General features: G+C 37.8%; 1 protein-coding gene across 3 annotated transcripts in view; it reads left to right on the forward strand.

Moving 5' to 3' along the window:
- Window positions 1–16,922, forward strand: part of LOC139731020 (MAP kinase-activating death domain protein-like) — a 107,946-nt gene that overhangs the window by 11,852 nt on the left and 79,172 nt on the right. For all 3 annotated transcript variants that reach the window (XM_071641901.1, XM_071641903.1, XM_071641902.1), the window contains exons 3-5: window positions 13,978–14,269; window positions 14,975–15,106; window positions 15,640–15,753. In XM_071641901.1, the coding sequence (XP_071498002.1) occupies window positions 13,978–14,269; window positions 14,975–15,106; window positions 15,640–15,753 (538 nt within the window). The remainder of the gene's footprint in view (window positions 1–13,977; window positions 14,270–14,974; window positions 15,107–15,639; window positions 15,754–16,922) is intronic.

The following is a 16,922-nucleotide window of genomic DNA, read 5'->3' on the forward strand; positions in this document are numbered from 1 at the left end:
GAATGTTCTCCATTAATCTGGTCAACCTGTGTACATACACATTAAAACAACCATGCATACAGTACATCATACATGAACGTAACTACTAGTGTGTACATTTGTGACACTGTATAAAACAAAATTACATACAGTGCTCAGCCTTTGTCAGGGATGTTCCATGTGATTCTGAGTAATGCAGATGATGCAAATCTCGTATTTAATGTACAACTTCACATTTCATCCTCTCTTTGAAATTCAGAGATACAAGTTTGCCAAGACATATTTACAATGACAAAATTTGTTAATCATATTGATGTTGTGTTGCAGGTAGTTCTGACCGTGTAACTTTCTTGTTCAAAAGTACAAATGTACAGTCTCATGGCAATAATAAAAGTGGATACTCCCTTTCACTCCACAAATTTGTAAGATAAAAATTGTGTCTATAAATTTGTTATTTACAATGCAATTCGGTTACGAAATAAAATGTCAAGAATTAAGATTATCATATTGCTGCATTTCAGGAATCCTCTTATGGGCAATTCCACGGTAACTAGGACACAGGTGCCAAAAATTCAAAATGATATTTGTTTCAAACACCATACATTTTCAGACAGTACTTGAGTTGAAGTTTTAAGAATCATTATGTTTTTCAATAAAAGCGGCCATTTTGATTTTCAAAATGGCTGCCAAAATATGCCTATAACTCAATGGTGAAAAGAGTGTATTGTCGCATAACTTACTCTCTGTATATCCACTTTATTAGTACTCTAAACAACAATCTTTCATATGTATGCAGTTACCAGAGAAGTCTTTTACCACACGATAGAAAAAAAAAGCTGGTAGCTTTAAAGAATTTGATAAAAACTGTTAATTACTTTGATAATGATGGATGTAACGTCAGTTACCAAAAACAAGGAATTTTTAAGTTTATTCATCAAAGGAAGTGAGCTGTATGATGTAACTTGGGATTTCTAATGTATGCCCATATGCCTTTATTTCAATACCAGAAATAAGGATACTTGGCATACTGGAGAGTCAAAATGAACACTACAAAATGTGTAACGTCAGTTACCGAAACGTCATACACGAGTACAATCGTATGTAACGTCAGTTACCATGACAGTAATTATAACTGAGGCAAATTTTTTGACTTTTGGCCATTTCAATACATCTGGGAAGTCGACTTACAACAAAGAGCAGCAATCCCTTTCATACATGTAGGAAGTGATGTCATTACCATGGTATGTCCATGGATACCAGATATTTTTTTAAATTTTATTTTATTTCTAAATTCATTTATTCATTCATTTACCATGATTATCTTTTTTTTTGGGGGGGGGGGCTTGAGCTTTCGATTTTTGATTCAGCACAAGTTTAAAGTTAAATTATCTGGAAGTTTAGTTTGCCAAATGCAGTATATGCACTCAAATTAGTACATTCCCAGTCCTACGGGATGATAAAGCTACCAAAGTTTGTAGGCCTAATCAGTGACATGATTGCATGTTAACCACATTTTCTAAAAAAAAAAAAAAAAAAAAAGCAACTTCTGCACAGCTGTATACCAACAGTTTAACAATCTTCACCAATGTTTGCTTTCGCTGGCATTTTTCTGTCTTTTTTTTCAGGAAGCTTAGTCAAGTTTCTACCTCAAGGCAAATGCACAAACAGATATTTCTTCTCTTGCACTTTAAATGTGTGGTGTAGTTAACATGGCTCATCTTGTATTATATGGTACGTAAGGCATGTACTCATTATTATTTGAAACTTAACACTGATGTTGCTCAAAGTGAGAGAGGATTCTATAGGGTTTTTTAAAAAAATTGTTCATACAGTGTGTATTTGTAGATTACTTTATTCATGCAGGGACATTTTGTAATACAACACATGATAATTATGAACAGGAAGAGTTTTTTATATTGATTTTAGTATTCTTTCATTGCAAAGTCCGATTTCTTGGTATCTCGAATGTATTTGCAAGCCGTGATAAATCAGTGAAAAGGAAAAGAAAAACAGTTAAATTACTTCAAGCTAGGAATAAAACAATAATGCTCTTTTGACCAAAAAAGCATTTATTTTTCTTCTTCACAGAGAAATATCAAAAGTGCGACACTTTTCATTTAAATCAATTGATGATGGAGATCATCTGGAGTAAAATAAAGAAAAGAAGGAGAAATACATCACAATAGATTTCATACATATTTATGCATATTTATGAGTTGATACATGTTTTTTTTTCCCCGTGACCTGGAAGATATTTTGATATTTTTTTCAAGCACAAAAATATCCATGTTTTGTGTAGTACTACAAGGTATTATGGGTGGAGCACTCTATGTAGATAAAAACTTTCCTGTTCATTAAAAAACAAACAAACAAACAAAAAAGCCCTTAGTCATGTCAATATATTTATACTTGGAACTGCTTAATCTATTAATGGTTCTGTGTAATCATAAAGGTTGAATAAAAATTAAATCTTCAGACAAATGTCAAGAAACATCCTCTTGTGCATTTACAATATTTTTGCCCAACTGTGCTATGGCATGGGGGGGGGGGGGTTCCCCCTAAGGGCCCACCCAATATCATTTGTGTCTTTAGATTTTGTTTTACAGTTGCTGTAGTTGCCTGGGATTGTCACTGGTACATTGCAGCAGTATAATAACCTGTTAAATAAATTAGTTCTCTGTAAATCCCATGGAAAAGTATGTGTAACGTCAGTTACTGACATGTTTACCTTTAAGTTTTCATAGAACACAAAGAAAATGGACTACTGTTTCATTTCATTGTGTATTTATGACTGATGAACCAAGGTATGACTCCATATCAACCAAATCATTCTGAATGGTCAGAATTATGAAATATGACATAGCTACAATCATTCCCAATCATGATTTTGCCTGTGTAAACCCTATGGCAAATGTAAGCGTAACGTCAGTTACGTAACGTCAGTTACCGTCATGCCTTCACTGAAATTGGCATGGTGGTAAAAGGAGACAACTAAAGTGCACATTATTTTGCACACCTGTTCCTAAGAACCTAGGTGTATTGCCATATTAAACACATAAAGGCTAAAAGTCAGGGACATGAGATATTTCCATTTACATCTACACCATAATTTCCCATGTCCTTTTTCCATAAACATTTTCACTTGCTATATGATAAGAAATGCAGTTTGAGAGAAAAACTTTCCACCAATTTCTTCATTCTCATGAACTCATTCATCAATGCTAATTGCAAGCCCAAGGTGCTTTCATTTACAAAACTACAAGGTAAACAATTTCATGAAAATCCTTACGTGTAACGTCAGTTACCGTGGAATTGCCCATATAAGATACGGTAGCTCAAGTGAATTTATTAATCAATTTAAGACATTGTAGCATTTCTCATCTCTTATAGTAGTAAATCCTCAGATGACACTCAGGCAAAGCAATGATCTTAGTAAAGAAATTATGATATAATTATAAAAGTATGTTTAATATTGAAAGAATTTCTCTTTGTTTTTGATATACACCTGTACAGTATGTTTTGTATAATGTTTACACTGCAGACCACAACAGCTTGTAATGTTTGTGATTTTACTTGCTCAAGCAGGGCAGTACGTAGAGCAAGCGAACAAACAATGTGGAGCTGTAAATTGCTCTGATATTACTACACGATGTATTTGTAAACTGTACATTAAGTGAATTACAACTCAGTGACTGTAATGTACATGTATTGACATAATACGTACTTGTGCATCAATGTACTTCTGTACCAATTGCAAATACAGTTGAACCTCTCTTATCCGGCCTCCCTTTATCCGGATCTCTCTATTATACGGACGCAATCTCGCCGTGATTTTATTTTTATTTTTTTTTTTATAATTACGGGAGGAAAGGGGGATTCCCAACTCCTTGAGAACTCCTACACAAACACACATGAATTACATATTACTTCCAACATGATTAACATACATTACATCAAATTTCCTTCCAAATTGCTTACCATCAGACATTTTAACATCCCCAAACATCCCCAAATCATCGCAAGAACATGGACAGATTATGCGCTCGAGTCCTCTCATATCGCATTGCCACATATAGGTCCATACACAGCCGTCGATATGACTATGTAAAGACACGCATTCGAGTCACTGGCTGAGCAACGAATGATATTGAACACTCAAAAATTGTTCACACACAGTACACACACAAAGAGAGAGAGGGAGAGAGAGTGTGGGGAAGAGAGCAACCCAATCGCAATGCGCTATCACTTTTTACCTTGGGCCCGGTACGGTATTAGGTAATGTAGCTGTCTGTTTATTACTGAGTGTAACAATGAAAAGGTTGCAGTATACACATTACTACTGTACATGTGGTACTACAATGGGCTACATCAGTACATATACAATATGTACACGTATAAAGCATCAAGTCTCCCGTATCCGGCCAAATCCCTTATCCGGATGAGCCCTGGTCCCGACTTGTCCGGATACGAGAGGTTCAACTGTACTGTACTTAAAGGGGACCTCCAGATGATTTTCAGACTTTTACATTTGAACAACTATAAATCAGTTAAACCGAGTACAGAGTTCCAGAATTTATAGTGATTGGGATGAGGAATGAGAATGTTTTCAAAATTTATGACAAATTGCAATGAACAACGATGATGACATGGCAGCCTCACCATAAGAATGCATGAGTTGGGGCTCACGGAAGCAGAACAAAAGAAGAAGGCATGCATAGATTCTTCACAGGTGAACTTGTTGAGCAAGTGGTATTGTAATGGAATATCGCACTGCTACATTTCTGAAATATATGAGGCTCTGATGTCATCAACACTGTTCAGTGTAATTTGTTTAAGATTTTCAATTTATTGGTTCCTCTGCTCAAGGACCACAACAAATTCCACGAATCTATACACAGAGCTGTTGATTTATGTGCTACATGATGTGAAATTATGAAAATCGTCCGGAATGTCCCTTTAAACCTGTCATAGAAAGCATTGGTTTGTGCAAGATGTACCAGGTACAGTGTGTACGTATACATGTACACACACAGTGTAGCCAGGGATGCCAAGTTCAAAAAAATTTTATGAGTGAGATTTTCATGACTCGCCCATCTCTGCGAGCGAATGTGCGCGCGAGCGAGGGTGTGGGAGGGGTTTTTCCCCCCTGTGGCCTCCCATGGTAGGGAGCTTTTTCAATTTTTAGCTCTTAATGATGCGACCAGGTGCATACACTTGTACTTAAGTGACTATTTTCTACTTATTTTGATCGACAAAAGGAAAATATACCTTCAATTGCAACTATCATTTTAATCTTTTGAGCTACGCTCATTATTTTAGGCCCAAGTTGCAGACTTCGCCCGATGCGTGAGAAAAATGGGTGCCATGCGTGAGATCGTGAGATGGCCCCTAAATGCTTGAGTCTCACGCAGAATGCGTGAGACTTGGTAGCTCTGTGTAGCAGATTTTAATAAGTAATACCGGTACATGATATTTTACATCAATTATATACAATGTATGGGCATTACACGTATGACATGGCAATGTATGGTTAGCTCTACACAAAATATGACATTCATTACAGATGCACTACCAATATTTGTCGTACATGTATGTTTGTGCATTTTATATACAGTCCGACCTCTCCTATCCGGACATTTGAGGACCTGAGCTCATCTGGTTAAGGGATTTGGTCAGATATCTGAGACTCAATGTTAATACGTACGCAACTGCATCATAACTACATACACTGTACACTGTAACCTATTGCAGGTAGCGTACACTGAAACTCACTGATTCTTTGCTATCAGTGCAAAATTTGGTGGTAGTGAATGACTGAATGCATACCGTTTTGTAGATGAAAATTTGATGTGAATGTACAATGTAGGACCTACATTGTATGTTAATTTTGTTGGAAATAATATGTGATTCACATGAGGTTGTGTCAGGAATTTTGTTTGAGTTTGAAATCCCCATTTTCCCCGTAATTATAGATTTTAAAAAGAAAAACTTAGCGAGATCGCGTCCGGTTAATAGAGAGATCCGGATAAAGGGAGGCCGGATAGGAGAGGTCGGACTGTACAATGTACAGTATGTAGAACAATGAGCATGTGTGTGGCAATGATAGCACTCACAAGGCGTTTTCACATCAGCCCGATGTTTCGAAATAGCGCGCTATTTTCTGACTTGGGAAATTAAAAAATATCTCGAGCTTGGATTTTTATTGGGCTGATGTGAAAACGCCTTCAGTGTATACAGTTTGAAGGTAAAGACGAACAACATGCATGCAAAGCATGTACAGGCTGTAATGCATATCAGATGGGATCTGACTTTGTCAATGGTCAGAAAAATTGATGATGTACAGTGTAAATACCGTGTGTAAACATGTTGTACATGCACAGAAATTATTTGTTCATGCTCCGATATGATGCACAGGATAGAGTGTGTTAGTGTAGGCGTATAGTGCACTCGAGGGTATTTACAATTGTGAAACATGCACGAGGCGAAGCCGAGTGCATGTTGCACTACATTGTAAATACCCGAGAGTGAGCTACGCCTCCACTAACGCCACAAAATAATCCCGTGCATTATTTGTTTTATAAAATGGGTCGAAAATTCGAAAACTAACAGCATTTTTCAGCGTTTTTCACGTACCTTTGTGGGTCAAGACGTCCGAAGATGTTCGTCCCAAACATTTACGCACGTCGCACTCGGAAATCCCGCACTACAGTATAGACGTCTAAGTATAATGGGGGGTTGGGTTTCCGGACACTTGAGTTCCCGCATGAAAACTTACTTATTTTACATAGAATATGTACCCTTTACCTTAAAGACTTGATATAGACTCCTCATATAGGCCTACTAGACAACATACTCTGAAAACGGCTTGAGAATTAACCTGCTAAATCGTTGGATTTGCCCTTCAAAGTGACTCCATGTACACGTCCGGTCCCACAACGCTTGGTCTACTGTACTGTACAAAGTGTACGTATAGTAGAGTATACGTACGCCACACGTGTTATGCACAAGGGAAGAAAGGCCGGCCGGCCGGCAGCCCGAACTAGAAGTTGTTTACAGGATTGACAGCGCGTATGCATGCAATTCATCAAAGAAGCCGCCACGCGCACAGACGATCGGCCAAAGGATTTAACACGCAGTGCAATGGGACTAGAATAAAGGAAGCACACGTGACTCATTTCAGCGCTTCCTATTGGCTACATTCTTGAACCCATTTTATAAAACAAGTTAACAGGACATACTTTGTGAACCCTAAATTGACCGAGACTAGTATGGAATCATTTGCAGAGGTACAAGTACACTACATACAGCTGTACTATGCTGTTCATATGCTTCTTATGAGCAAACTTGTGTGTTTATGCCTTTCCTTCTACATATTCTTGTCTTACAGCTACAGCACATGACGGCACAGCAGTTTTTTTTTTTTCATTAAAAAAAACAGAGACCAAAGTGTCCCTATTATTACCACAGGTTTCTTAATGTATCCACCCACATATTAAAGTCCCCAGAGCTGCGTAAACAGTGACAAGGCTTTCAAACCAATAGGCGTTTTCACATCAGCCCGATTAAAATCCAAGCTCGAGATATTTTTTAATGTCCCAAGTCAGAAAAATAGCACGCTATTTCGAAACATCGGGCTGATGTGAAAACGCCTACTGTGTAATGCCTCTCTGGTCAACTGGACACGACGTTGGCAAACAGATACTTCACTAGGAACATCTGCTCAGCAGCGGGGAAGCTTAATTAACATCTTAATCAGAATCGGTGTGATCATCAGCAACCCCATCAATTCTAATGTGCGATGACACCAGACTCTTGTGAGCTGGGTAATGAGCTTCTGGTATGAGCACAGATGGAAGAGAATGTACACTAAGGTGTGCAATGCTGTTACAATGTACACAAATGGTTGCCTATAGTGCACACTGAACATCATTTTCTTGTTTATTTTGTTTGTTTGTTTGTTTGTTTGTTTGTGTGTTTGTTTTTTTTTGCTTCTCAGTTCTTAACATATATAGCACTGATTTATGACAATCAGTAGAAATATAGAACTACAGGGGATACCAATTGTTATCATTCATTGGCTCAGAAATGGTAAAAAGAGAAATGGGCAAGTTTTTTAAGCTTGTTCTGTCAAGGACAGACTTAGTGTATGGCGTACAGTATGCAACATGGACAGACAAAACTGTTACTTGTCTACAGATCTGTGTTGTTGTATTTTTAAATGTTACACATGAAGTGTAGAAATGGTATAAAACACAATGTTCTTAGAATCTCAGAGCTGTCATTATCTTTTCTAATTAATATTAGGCCAGTCAGTTGAAAAACGACAGTTTCAATGAGTTTTCATTATTTGACCTTCATATTCATACAGTAGATGTCTGTCCAGTGTTGCATACATTGTACGTTACACCAAAATTTTCCATTTTGCCTAAAATTATAATCTACTGCTTCTTTGAATCAATTTAGAGGCAAAGTTATCTTTCATTACAGTGTTCAAAAAGATGGTACCCGGTACACAAATTATCGTATGGGGGGGGGGGGGGGGGGGAGGGGGTGCAAGTTCTATGCACATAGGAATTTACACAAAATAAAGTGATATCCCTGAAATGCCCCTTTTACTGTAGAAATGCCAATGTTTTTTTTTTCTTTTGACTTGGCCTAATATACAGTATTTATTGTCAAGTCAAATGTGTTTTAGCCATCTAATCTCATTTTGAATACACATTAAGGTGCTGTTTATAATGCAGTTTTAGAAGTGGATGTTATACAAGTTGTATTTTGCATGACCTTGTGGAATGTTCCCTCCCTCCACTCACAAATGGATGTGAATGCAGTGCTGGGGTCTATGATATGCCCAAATTTCACAGTCATTTTCAAATATGACCTCACAGGAATCTTTTATACAGTGTACTGTATAGTGTACAATATGTACACACACAAGTTAAATGCAGAAAATATTCATAGTATAAGCCCTGTGATTTTTTTAATGAAATCACCCAGATTACCAAAATCTATAATACAACTAGAGAGGGGCCGTCAAAGGCGGCAGACCCACGCCTTATACAAAGTCGGGGTAAACATAATGTGCATTCGGTCATCTACCAGAATTCGGTCACTTGATTGCCAGTGTGCTTTATCACCAGCCAGTGAGTTCTACCAAAGATCGTACACTGAAGCGTACGATCTTTGGGTCTACAGTCACATCACACGCAAATCACATCATTTCACATACGGTATTACAATGTACACTCATTCACAGCAGGAAAGTCCTTTAGTCTCCTCCAAAAATCCATCGAAAATCCCAAATACCACCGTTAAAAAGTGCAGAATCAGAACTTTTCCAAGCGCGTGCGAATTACACGCGTAAGTCCAGTTTTAAGAGTATTGTCTACGCGACGGGTCGCCGAAAAAGCGCTAAAAATCGAGAAATACGCCGTTTTCTTGCGGGATATTTTGCTCATAGCAAGCCGAGAGTGTGATGATATCAAAGGTCGTATGAGTGTACGATCTTTGATGGTATCCACAAAAGCGCAAAAGAAAAACAAAATTTTACGTACTCCCTAGGCAATTACCCCTATGATTAGTGTCTACGGAAATTATTCAATGCAAGGGTTGAATGCAAATGTCTACTGCACCAGTATTCGGTCACCAACGAGCGCCGCAACGTCCCCGATGCAATTTTGCACCAACAGTGTACAGCGCGATGCATTTTCAGTGGCCTTGCACACGCATTGACATTGAGCGCGCATATCGTGCAGTGTAACTGACCGAGCAAATGCTCCTCCAACGAAAAAAACAATCAATGCTAATTTGAAAAACCATCAAAATACGGGCCAGTTTGTGACAACGGAGAACAAACTTTCATAAATCTAGAAGGACATAGTCCCTCAAATAGGCCTAAACGTAAATTTCGGAATTCTTACGAACATTTGAGCAGCGAAGTCGGATCGTTTGGGAGTTTATGTGTTCGTATGGTAGCGGAAAATCGCAAAGTGAGAAACGGGAAATTTTCGGAGTGGTCACTATATCATGGGGTCAAAACTTCAAGGTCACACAGAATTTGCAAGGGTCAACCGATTATCACCAAAATCTAATCGATTCTTTCCTGCCATTATCCAAACATCCCCTGAACATTTCGTGCAAATCCGTTTACCCGTTCTCTTCTTATCTTGTACACAAACAAACAAACAAACAAACAAACAAACAAACAAACATACGGAACCCTTCACATAACCCCCTGCCGATTTTCATCGGCGTGGGTAACTAGACTTGACTGTAACTTCACTGCCACCTGACCAGTTCCCCATACAGGCATGATATGAATGAGTATTGTTGATGAAAGGATACACATACACCTGTCGGCATTTCAAAGAGTAATGTGTGTTTCATTATTGAGGAACTTCAGGGATTGGTTTTTGGGGAAAAAAGTAATATGCTATGAAATATTTATGCATTGTTTACAGTTGTATTCTATGCAGGTGTACTTGCTTGTTTCCATGTCAGTCATCCTATGAATGCCTTGTTGCAGCAAGTTGTGGCATTGTGTACTCAAGGCAGACCCACCAACTATTGAATTAATGTACATAAGCTGTATAATCAATCACCTAAAACAAATTGACCCAGATTTTTGTGGAATGCAGGCTCTATCACCAAGTCGAGTTTAAAGGCACACTTTGGCAGGAATGTGCATGAGGTTTACAAGCTTTATTCATACAATGTACAAATAAAGCTGGACATGGTTTGTGATCTAAAATACATTGTATAGATACAATTAATATGATTGTTCGGTAGTACATTGATATACATGGTATATGAACCAGGGCAGTCATTTCATGAGATAATGTAATCGTAATAATAGGGCATAGACATGGAAAAAAAAAAAACTTCTCAAAAAAGGTGCAGGATTTTTACTTACAATATTGTACATGTATGCAACTATAGTACTCCAGATTTCATACAGATGAGGGTGAGAAAACGTAGGAAATTTGAATGAAATGCACAAAATCTTGTAAAGTTGTATGGACAGTTTTAAAAGGAGAACTCCAGACGATTTTCAGACTTCTACATTTTAACAACTGTAAATACAAAGTAGATTATACTGGGTACAGATTTTCAGAATTTAGAGTGGGGGTAAGGAATAAGAAATTCATAACCAATCACAATGAATGAGGATGATGCATACACCATGTAGCAGCTTCACCATAAAAATGCATGATTTGGGGCTCAAGGAAGCAGAACAAAAGAAGAAAGCATGCATAAATTCTACAAAAGTGACCTTGTATAAGCAAGCGTTATTGTAATGGATTACATTGCTACATTCAGAAATAATGTGAGCCTCCTACTCATGAATGCATTCTTATGGTGAAGTTGTACATGTAATTTGTTTTAATTTTCACAGCATTGGTTTCTGTGCTCTTGGATCACAATTAATTCCATTAAATCTAAACATCGGGTATAGAGCTGTCGATTTATGTACAACATTATGTGAAATTATGAAAATCGCCTAGACTTTACCTTTAGAAAAGAATGAGTACACAAAATAAACATCGTGTGGGAAAACATTCATAAAGTGCATGCATGTAGATTTGGGTTTTCCATGTTATCTTCTTCTTGAATACAATGTGTAAAGTTGAACGAAGTGTTCCTATTTCGCATATATATACATGTACATGATACAATGCACATCATATCCCAATGATATGAAAACATTACCTACACCTGATAAATAAAATGAAAAGAACTCCTTTTCTTTAATAGTACTGTATACTGCATCAGGAGCAATGTATGTTAGTATGAAAATAATGAGTAAAATGTTCCTAGCAAAACAATGAAAATTTGATGAAAATCACATGAAAATAAGGAAGTTGCAGTGTAAGACATTTTGAAGTTTCACTAATTTATTCTGGAAACAGTTCTTGAACAGTCAATATAAATTTACAGTATGTACATACAGTATATGCAAATTGTGTTACGAGGTCAATCCCCTCACAACTTGCCATACACAGGTACATGTACTATAAAAGTGGATATTTTTGCACGACTAATTTTTCGCGCTCGGCCCGGTAATAAAGAAGAGTTTCGCGTGTTTTTAATTCCGCGGAATCGAGACATCAAGTACTGGAACTTATATGGCAAGCAAAAATATTTGTGTGCTTTTATTTTCCCGCTAGTTTCTGGTTGTGCAAAATGCGCGAAAATTTCAACACCACAAAAATTTTCACTTTTACAGTGCTTGAAAACTTTAACATTCCAGTTTTTCAGTCAAACGCACATATGTGTATGCTGCAGTCACAAATCCTGATACTAACTTAATATCTAAGTTATTCAACCAGGAATAACATAATGTTGTACACATTGATACAGACAGAATTATTGAATTTCCATATTTTTTTTTTTTTGGGGGGGGGGGGGTTACATTATCATTGGAAAATTGTTAGGTGATGACATTTTCAGCAACCTATGTACACTGCACATCACATGCATCACGTTCAAAAACACCCCTTCCCAAAATGCCTTGTAATTTGCTGTGAAAATTATGCTTAAATGTTACTACTTCAATTGTTATTGATGCATGTTGTAATGGATTTCATAATTGATGAATGGTTCATACTTATCGTATGCAGAAAAGCTTCTGCAAAGTGGCTTCTTGCGTCCAATCTCTGAATATCAGGCATAGTCTGCAAAGAAAACTAATCAAATTAGTGTCTTTTCAATAATTTAATTGCTGATTCAGTTCTTAGCAGTGTCAAAATTTTTTTTTGACATCCCATGAAGAAGACTAAGACATCCTATTACAGCTGTACTACATTATGTACTGAATACATTCATAGAATATACATCTTGTGTTTTACCGCCTGTTTTTCTTCTTCAGAAGAGATGTTGAACTGCTCTACAATGGTGATCTATCACTTGGTCTACTCCCACTTTGTCCAATAGCCATTTAGGCTGCGTTTATCTAACTTGAGAGAGAGAATCACGTATCAAAACGCGTTTGGAACGGTGTTTGCAAACGTGGTTTGAAACGTGATTCTCGGCGTGCCTCGTTTATCTTTAACTATCATACAATCGCGATTCAAGTGGTGTCACTGCGCAGCTGCTTTGTGCCGTTTGACCCAGGAAGTAAAGGTGAACTGCATACCACCAAACATGCCTCATCAGTCACACACATATAATGGGCAGAGAACACAACCGGAAACAGCTAGGATTTGACCTTGAGATACACGCGTTTCAAAACGGCATTGCGTTTATCTACTCACAGAACGGCGATCGCGGTCTCAAACGTGTTTCAAAACGCCCTTTGAAAGCCATTTCAAAACGGCATTTTATGCGTTTGAAAACACGGTTGCGTTTATCTAACCCCTTAAAATGCCTCAAAATGCGTTTAGGATCGTGATTCTGCCTCAGATTTTTTTTTAGATAAATGCAGCCTAAGTCTCAACCCACATAGTCTAATCCCGTTTTGTCTACACCCAGTTCGTCTAATGTCCATAATTTACATTGTAGTTCACTTGCCACTTATCCTCATTACTTGTTGGTCTACTTCCAGATGGGCTATGCCCACTTTGTCTAATACCCTCAGTTTATTAGACTGAATGGGGAAAGAAAAATCCCAAGGAGACAAAATTGCAATTAGACCATCTGGTTATTAGATGAAATGATAATTAGCCAAACTGAGCATTACACTAAGTGAGGATTAGACCAAATGGACATTAGATGAAATTAACAGTAGACCAAATGAGTTTAGCCGTAGTGGTGTTAGATAAACTGGGAAATAGACCATCTGATCTGTAAGTGGCAATAAACCCTCTACAATTATGTAACAGTCAACACAATAGTAACCTCTGAAAACACATGAATGAATGACAATACACAAAAGAACAACAATTTGATATGTATCACACCAGTGTCCTCCAGTTGTGGTGAACAGGTAATCAAGAAGAATGTGTTGCATGATCTCTGTGGCTGACTACTATGTGGCTCTTTGAAACTTCTCTCTATCAGGGACTCTGTGTGGGGAGTGCTGACTGGTATTTGCGCTGATATCCCGCCACTGGTCAAGCATGATGTCCGTCAGATAGAGACCTGGATGCTCCGCCTCCTCAGTGCCCCTGTGCCTGTCCCAGGAAAGACGCGTGTTGAGATAGAAATCCTAGAGTCACAGCCACCACTAATTTTTGCCCTGCCCGACCACACCCGCTTTTCTCTGGCCGACTTCCCCCTTCACTTGCCTCTTGAATTACTGGGAGTTGACACCTGTCTCAGTGTTCTGACGCTTATCATGCTTGAAAATAAGGTAAGAACATTATTCACGTTATAAGAATCACGTACTTGTACATATGTATGTATTGCATCTTTAAAAAAAAAAGAGGCCATGGTACCATGATAGGGATTAGGGGGATTTGGTAATCTCTATCAATGGTAGTTTCCTGACATCGGTGCCAATTGGCGAGGAAAGTACCCAAGTGTGCAAAGTGCAGTAAGGCTTAAAGGAGTAGTTTCACCAATCATACTTCATGATGTCAGTGAATCCCAAGGTGATGCTATTTTTTGGTTTTGGTTTAAAATTCCTTTTCCTTGATGGGAACTACTGTATGTAACAATTTGTGACAGTAGTGGAAACATGCTTCCAGCAGCCACTGTTTCACCACTGGTGAATCCTCTGGTGGCTGAGCAAATATTAGCAAGAATTTGGTTCTTTAAAGATGAACACTGTTTAACATTCAATGTCCTTGACAAGCTATAGAAAAGTTTGCTTCAATCCCTTCAGATGCTGTTCACGTTCGGATTGTCCATGCTTGTTCGAGATGGTATGTTAGTTTTTATCTTGCCCGCACAGTTGAAGCAAGACATAGGCGTCACTTTTCTGGCTCCTGCGGCATTGTTAATCTGTTTTACTCTCACTAACTTTTGGCAGCTTTGAGCTATGACCACCAAACTCACACCACAGTTACCTGTACCTACATGTAACCTAAAAATGATAATCATTATTCTACTGCAGGTTGTTTTGCAGTCAAGGGACTACAATGCTCTATCTATGAGTGTGATGGCATTTGTTGCCATGATCTACCCACTGGAGTATATGTTTCCTGTTATACCTCTCTTGCCAACTTGTATGGGATCTGCAGAACAGGTAAGCCAATGGTTACTTCCCGACATATTCCTTTTAAAATTGTCTGGATAGCATACAAAACCATGATTGACTCTCACTGTTTACACTGGAACTCAAATAACTGCCAAATAGTAAAAATACCAAAAACTATCTGGGCCAAATACAGTATGGGGTTTGTTAACCAGTTGAGGACGAGTCCCAAGTATACATGGGCAGGTGTCTATGGGAAATGCATGTTGTAGCAAAATCAGTCCGTCCTCAACGAGTTAAGGCATTTTCAATCAAATCATGATACCTGTGCTGAAAGCCTCAGTTTTAATGAGTATGGTTGCCTTTATGATAGGAAGAATGTGGTAAGATTATGATTATGGCCTAATCATATCCCCACCCTTTATTAAGACTCAAATCTGTAACCGTATTGTGATATTTTGAGTACACCAGAGGATGTGGATGTGACCTTTGATGATGATAACATCATACTCAAGTATCTGAAAGCTGTGCCCACACAGGCTGCTATATTTTTAATTATGTCCTTTGTACGATCTCTTGTATAGCTTCTGTTGGCTCCCACTCCATTCATCATTGGGGTCCCAGCCAGCTTCTTCCGCTACAAGCCATCTTTCCGGCTTCCTGATGATGTCTGGCTCGTGGACCTGGATACTAACAAGGTAAAGATACTTGAAATGTATCCTTCAACTCAGTTGCAAGAAACTATTTGTAAGAAATAATCTCAAGCAGGAAATGTGTTTGGATGGATATTTTATTCAGACAAGAGAGTGCATCTGAAATGCTTAAAATAATTGGAGACTCCTTATGTTATCAGTCAAAGATTTCAAGTGGCTTAAACTATGAAATGTCCTCTCTTGCATGTCAGCTGTTTGAGCACATAGAAAAAAAAAGAAAGAATGGAAGGGTTGGTGTTCTCAAAAGTGAATTAGCATTAAGTCATTTGAGGGGAAAAAAAACCTTACTAACTGCACAATTCCATTTTTTAAAAGAATTTAACATTGTAAGCATCAAAATGTTCTCTAAAATTGTCAAATTGAAACTCATGAAATTGAAGAAAATTATTCAGTTGTATTGCCGGACAGGTCTTTTTCCTTTTTTGACATTGCATAATGTACGTGGAAATGGAATTGGAATATTCTTTTCATTAAAAGCCTTGTCTGCTTGCCAGGGTACAGACCATTTTTGTTGAAATACCATGTGTACAGGCCAATTCTAAAAGACATGAAGAATCTTGTCGAGTAGATCAGATCCCACAACATGAACATAATTATGGCCATGCTATGCTTCCATTTGTGCATGAGGTTGGGGGCAGGGAACGAGATCACACAAAACAAAGTGGCAACTAGCGCATGTACTGCTTTAAAGTACAATCTGATTTGCATACATAATGACAATAGAATATTGATGCAGTTTTGCAGAGTAATCAATAGATTCATTCCTGTCCTTGGCAGCTTTCCAACTGAAAAAAAAATCAAAACAAAACAGAAAAAGGCAAAGCATCAATGATAGTTAAATTTGGTATTTTTCATGCATTTCTGTGTTTTATGAGCATACTAATTTGTGGTGGTAGAATGGAATATCCTCATAAGAGGTAAGTGCAGACAGTATTTGATGCAGACCAATTTTTTTTTTAATCAAATAAGATCTAGAACTCGGCTGGTTTATTTTCTGTGAATAAGAACAAAATTGTGGCTTGCAAACACTCTACCAAATTCACATTTTATGTACATATACAAACTGGCTGTGGTTTTGAAATAGAAATTGGATGCAGCTTATGAGATAGAGTTGAATTATGGCTGCCCACACACTGATGCATAGATTGGATGAC

The sequence above is a fragment of the Diadema antillarum genome, unplaced genomic scaffold (assembly GCF_040938485.1).
Source record: "Diadema antillarum isolate AM-2024a unplaced genomic scaffold, OU_Dant_1.0 seq00000348_RagTag, whole genome shotgun sequence".
Classification (NCBI taxonomy): Eukaryota; Metazoa; Echinodermata; class Echinoidea; order Diadematoida; family Diadematidae; genus Diadema; species Diadema antillarum.